At 38.1% G+C, this 6,231-nt stretch overlaps 1 protein-coding gene across 2 annotated transcripts; it reads left to right on the forward strand.

The window, feature by feature from the left end:
* Positions 1-318: 318 nt before the first annotated feature.
* On the forward strand, positions 319-5,146 carry agr2 (anterior gradient 2). Of its 2 annotated transcripts, XM_035635316.2 has the most exons (8): positions 319-434; positions 1,029-1,150; positions 1,256-1,319; positions 1,393-1,445; positions 1,662-1,738; positions 3,076-3,139; positions 4,717-4,800; positions 4,904-5,146. In XM_035635316.2, exons 2-8 carry the CDS (start codon positions 1,036-1,038, stop codon positions 4,951-4,953), a joined length of 507 nt encoding a protein of 168 aa, XP_035491209.1. In that variant the 5' UTR covers positions 319-434; positions 1,029-1,035; the 3' UTR covers positions 4,954-5,146. The 2 variants fall into 2 exon arrangements, with proteins under 2 accessions (XP_035491209.1, XP_035491211.1); XM_035635318.2 differs by lacking the exon at positions 319-434 and having other exon boundaries at positions 1,005-1,150.
* Positions 5,147-6,231: the final 1,085 nt, after the last annotated feature.

The raw sequence follows: 6,231 nt of genomic DNA on the forward strand, positions 1-6,231 counted from the left end.
TATAAGGTTCTTAACAAACGTTATATGTTAATACTATATTAGTTATAAAATTAGTTATATACATTTATTTAAAAGTATGATTGTCTTAAAAAACTATCTAAAAATCAGTATGAAAGTATGATTGCCGTTTTGAAGAGTTACTTTTATCATAACGTAAAATGTTTACAGTCATGATCATACAGCATTACGTCTTTGACAATGAAAACTTAAAACTCAAAATAAGCTTTTTCTCTGAGGGCGTTTGGTTTGCAAACTTAATCGTTAACGAGGTTTGAGTCACTGGCATTCCGTCACAGAGAAGGTGGGGGATGGGAAGGGGGCGGGTCCAACAGGAGCAGGCACTTAAATATGGGACAGGTGAGAGTGGAGTTCCAGGTGATGCTGGAACTGTGGCTGCGATCCATATACTTTCTCACCTGACCAGTCCGGAACAGGTAAGACACAGAGCTCGCCCTCACACCTCTGTACTCTTAATATGACACATCTTCACCACAGGGAAATTCATTTTAAAACATAGCTCTACACTACAGACAAGTAAAGCAGAGCGAGAACAGGAAACCTAATTTGTGTTTGAAGTTCAGTATGGTAGAAGTACGCCTACTTAGAAAATAAAAGAAAGTTTAAAAAATATTTAAAGTTATTATGGGGGTGGGGGTTGTGTCCCCTTTCACAGATTTTGTGTCCCCTTTCACAGACACCCTTGGTTTTTAAGATTTTTTGTTTAAAGGTCACTACTGTAGCTTGTATACCAAACAGGTCAAGTGGGTTTCTTAGTTCTCTTATCAACTATCACACATGGTTACATTACACACATGTCATACCATTCTCTCTTCACTTGTTTCCTGTGAGTGAAAATGCAAATTGAAAAGATAAAAATAAAGGGAAAGATTTGAGTTTTCTTCAATCACTGTTGAATGTGAGTATTTTTTAATGTCATTCTGTTACTGTTCCTCCTAAGGTCAAACATCTTGAACATATCAAGTTTTGTGACCCCCCCCCCCCGCCTTTGTCTGTTCCTCATGTTCCAGTAAGCCAATGAAAATGATCAAAGCGGTATTGTCGTTAGCCTTGGTCCTGGTTACCATGTCCTCCACCTTTGGGAAATACATCCCAAAGACTGGCAAGAGGATCCCTCAGACTCTGTCCAGAGGTCTGTGACAATCGACTGAATGATATAAACTTAAGTATAATGTGATATAAACTGAGATGAAGCTGATTCTGCCATTGCGATTTTATGATGTTCATGTCTGTCCAGGTTGGGGTGATCAGCTGATCTGGGCCCAGACTTACGAGGAGGCCCTTTATTGGTCCAGGTCGAAGTAAGAGGAACCCTTGACACTGACATTCATTGAAGTTAATGATCAACTGTAAATGAGATGATTTGTATTTTAGGAATAAGCCTCTGATGGTCCTCTTTCACCTTGACGACTGCCCACACAGCCAGGGTGAGTCTGACTCCCGCAAAAAGAAAATGCTGCTTTTGTTAGAGTTATGAAGTTACTCAAGCAGAGAAAGAAATGTTCTGTTGAATGAAGAGCCAAACCTATTTGAAGAGCAAGTGTGTGTTTGCTCAGGTGTGACGTCACCTCACACAAGCAGACTCGTGTGCTAACAATTGCTGGACTGAGTTACAGAATTAAGAAACCTGTTTTCTCCTGCAGCACTGAGGAAGGTTTTGTCCGACGACAATGAGATCCAGAAAACTCTTGATGAAGACTTCATCGTCCTCAATCTGGTGGTAAGTCTCAGGACCGTTGAGATCAGATTCCTTGTGTTGTAAAGGTGCACTAAATCTGTAATCATGTTTGAGCTGTTGAGCCTAAAACCTAACCCAAAACTATAATACCAAAAAACAATAATTCAACTCATCCATTCATTTCTAATTACTTTCAAATGTGAGAGTAGTCTCTGCTATTGTTTTACCAAGCTTCAACAACAACAACAACTTCCAACAACTTTATTGATATTGTCCCTGAGGGGCAATTTGTGGTGCAGCAAGGCATCCATGCAAGACAATTAGACACAAGGCATAACAAAAGACAACATAAGAAGGAGATCCACATGAAGTGGGGCAGTGAATAATAAGCACATGGAATACAACCATAAATGTTCATAAATTAAAATAGTTAGAGTTCTGCATACCATAATTAGGGTTAGTCAGTTTTCCATCATAAAGTACTAATACAATACTAGTAAAATCCAGATAAATAAATACAGACATCTATAAAACCATAAACAATCACTAATAAAATCTGCGCAGCAAGTACCATAACAAATAAATCTTCAACCATTCACTACAATCTAATCAATCTAATCAATTAATATACTAATGCCCTATATACAAGCACTGAATAATACCATATAAATAAAAATCCAACCATTAAATATTCTGGCAACCAGAATAGTATAACAGACAGTAAACAATCCACTAACTCACAAACACTGCCATTTAAATATTGTTAAACTCGTAGTAATAATAATAACAACAACATAATTGTATTTTTTAATTATAAGTATCAGTCTGGTAGAGATTACAGCGGCGGTTGTACAACTGTCCTCTCTCTCTCTTCTCTCCTACTGTCTCGCCTCCCACCCTCTTTCTGCCCACCTCTCCTCTCTTCCTCCTCTCTCTCCTCACCCCAACCGGTCGAGACAGATGACCGCCCACAGCTGAGTCTGGTTCTGTCAGAGATTTCTTTCTGTTAAAAGGGAGTTTTTTCTCTCCACCGTCGCCAAGTGCTTTGCTCATTGTGGGATTTGTTGGGTTTTCCCTGTAATATTGTAATATTGACCTCACTATGTAAAGTGCCTTGAGACAATGTATGTTGTGATATGGCGCTATACAAATAAAATTGAATTGAATTGAATAGTAAGAAGAACACAGAATACATAAATCAATCTTATGTCAAATAATAGCCAATTATACCATTGCTAGAAAACATTGTGTTCATGAAGGACCTCAAAGTAATACGCAGATGAAGACAATTGGGTTTCAGGGTTTAGAAAAAGCCTTCAGAGGTGAGGACTCAGATTTGGATATGTTTGACAGTAAAGTTATTTTTTTCTCACTTACAGTACGAAACCACAGACAAACATCTCTCTCCCGATGGACAGTATGTTCCCAGAATCATCTTTGTTGGTAAGTGACACAACTGTTCTTGTAGGCCTGTCAACATGTCCCTGTCATAGATCAGGTTACTTCCCATGAATGTAAATGGTGGTACAGCAGTTAGCACGCTGGCCAGCTGGAACCTTTCACTGCATGTTCTACTGGAGCCTGCATGAGTTTCCTTCTAAAATCCCCTCAACCCAAATCATCCACAAGGTGTGAATGTGAGTGTGAATGATTATTTTATCTATATGTCAGCCCTGTGATTGACCGGTGAAGTGTACAGGGTGTATCTCACTACTCCACCAATGTCTGCTGGGATCCTCAAGAATAAGTGGGGATAATTTATGGGTGGTTTGATCTTTAGTGTAACACACATTTTTGGGTATAAGTACATTGATGTTAAGGGCTTGAAGTTTCAGTTTTCATACAGTGAATTGGCATTGTGACATTTGACCTTTGTAATGACAATATCAGTTTAGTCCTTTTAGTTATTAGTTTCCTTTTATGCCACTGCCAGAGAATTTTTTGTGTCATCAAAACCTACCACTAACAAAATGAAAATGGCCTCCTGGGGATCAGTAAAGTGGTGTTCGTTGTACTGAATAGTTTTATTGTATTCTAATCAGTGTTGGACAAGTTACTCAGGAAGGGTTGTACATTACTTATTACTTATTACTCTTTCAAAAAGTCATTTGATTACCTTACATATTACTTGATTTTAAAAGTGATTAATTACATTACTCGTTATATTACTATATTACTTTCGTGGGTTCTGCATATTAAGAGCAGCAAGGAGTATCTGATGGGTTTATAGACCATAAAATGTTGCATAACACCCAAGCTGATATTGTGTCAAGCTTCTTGTCCTGTTATTTCTGCCCTGGCATATTAAGCAGGGTCCAAATGTAATTATAAATAGTAATTATATTACAGTTACTGATCCAAGTAATGCTGCATTACCTCTTACTATATAATGGCGTATACGTGGGGGCAGGTCACGTCGTCTACGGCTACTAGCCAAGAAGCTAAACGAAGGATAGAGGATGACAAAGATCTAGTAAAGCTTGTCGCTGGGTATAAGAGATTTGCAAAGCTTCTGCTAATGACATAAAATCATTGTAACACTTCTAAACATTTGGACCTTGCTTAATATGCCAGGGCAGAAATAACAGAACAAAAAGCTTGACACAATATCAGCTTGGGTGTTATGCAACGTTTTATGTTCTGTAAACCCATTAAATACTCTTTGCTTCTCTTAATATGCAGAACCTGCAATAGTAATCTAGTCATATAACGAATAACGTAACTTCTAAAATCAAGTAATAAGTAAGGTAATTGTATTACTTCTTGAAAGAGTTATAAGTAATAAGTAACATATTACCCTTCCTGAGTAACTTGCCCAACACTGAACACAAGTGGCTATTACAGAATAATTGTGTTTAGACCCCAGTGCATGTATGTGGCTGTAAGTACCAAGATACTTACAATTCAAGTTCTGAAAATTGCTGTAGCAGCAGGCGCACACGGGTCCTGCCTACTACTAGACACTTAACACTTAAAACTTAAATCTTTTGACTCACTCAGTACCTCTAATGTCTCCGCAGACCCCACGATGACAGTGAGGGCTGAAATAACTGGTCGCTATGCCAACCGCATGTATGCCTACGAACCAAATGACACCAAACTCTGTAAGTGGTGCAACCATTACACATCTATCCTCTGATAGCAGTATCTGCTTGTTTCATAAAGCCCAGATGGGTTAATTGTGAATGTCTCCTGCCTTCTCCTCAGTGTTGAGCAACATGCAGAAGGCTAAGAAGCTCCTGAAATCTGAGCTGTGAGGACAATTACAAGACGCATGCTCGACTTTGAACCCTGATCCATTCTTTGCATAGAAAACCAAGCACTGGAAAGTTTCCTCGCATCACCTTCATTTGAAATGTTTCCTTCTTGAACTTTGTGCCAATTCTCGCCTTTGTTATTATTGCTGTACACCAAGAATGTCTTTTAAATAAATATGGAACTGTTCATGTATTGAGGATTGATACTCAGCATATTTATTTGCAAACATATTACAGGGAATGATAAAGTTTAAATGACATTGTTATACATGAAAAAATGATGGTAGTTCAGTGTTAAGCACTAATGCCACTGCTGTTATCGCAAATACTGGCAGGTTTAAAACATAACAATTGATTGGAACATTAAATGACTGGACAAAATGTAGGACAGAGCAGGCTATTTTAAAAAGAGGGATCTCTCATCCCTCTGTTAGATCTGCAGGGGAAATTTTGACTAAATTGTTGCCTGGAAATTTAAACATATGAGCTGAAAGACAAGATCTTGGGGAAACTGCAGAGGGAAGTGATAATTCTCTTTAAACTATCAGTACAAGCAATCCCATTTCCATAAAATAAATGTAAATAAATTATATGAGCCATTGATAATCATGATTATACAGTAGTTTGAACATACACTTTGAACATATTATTAAAGTGTAGCTTTAAAAGCATTTATCTGACAATTATATTTACATGATAAAAGTGTAATTTTTCACCGTCCCAGGACTTTATGGTGGTGCAGTGTATAATGTTTCTTATTTTAGGAACAGTAACAAATACAACCTAATTTCAAGCAAGACTAACTGCCTTTAATACAGCCATCTTGGAATAAACATATACTTCAAGTCCTTCCCACTTGCATGTCTCTAGCTTTTGAGGTGTTATACTGCCACCTACTGATATTACATTCAACCTATAATTACACTGTACTCTCTTTTTACCACCTAAGGAGTGTGCCGGTGAAAAACTCAAGTAAGCAACCCGACAGACCTCACTGGTGGTACAAAAGTTCCTTGAGAACATTGTGCTCACACGCCATACATGCCAAATAACTGAAAGTAAGTCTCTTGTTCTTGATAAATGATCAGTTTAGACAAGTCACAGTTCATGATTCTTGTTTTAAGCTACTTGATGGAGAGCAGCAAAGAATGATACCCCACCATCAGCCGTGACAGCTGCATCCACTGAGCCCTCCATATAGAGAAGATGCTTGGGAGAAAAGATCCAAAATGCCCACACTTAGTCGGCTAACAGACAACTGCCAAACAAAGACTCTCA

Source organism: Scophthalmus maximus, chromosome 5 (genome assembly GCF_022379125.1).
Source record: "Scophthalmus maximus strain ysfricsl-2021 chromosome 5, ASM2237912v1, whole genome shotgun sequence".
Classification (NCBI taxonomy): Eukaryota; Metazoa; Chordata; class Actinopteri; order Pleuronectiformes; family Scophthalmidae; genus Scophthalmus; species Scophthalmus maximus.

What these genes read in the sequence shown, in the direction of transcription:
- agr2 (XM_035635316.2), top strand. Translation starts at nt 1,036, where the DNA reads ATGAAAATGATCAAAGCGGTATTGTCGTTAGCCTTGGTCCTGGTTACC. An exon ending in CGACTGCCCACACAGCCAGG is followed by an intron (nt 1,446 to 1,661) that starts GTGAGTCTGACT and finishes TTTCTCCTGCAG; the next exon opens with CACTGAGGAAGGTTTTGTCC. An exon ending in ACCAAATGACACCAAACTCT is followed by an intron (nt 4,801 to 4,903) that starts GTAAGTGGTGCA and finishes CCTTCTCCTCAG; the next exon opens with TGTTGAGCAACATGCAGAAG.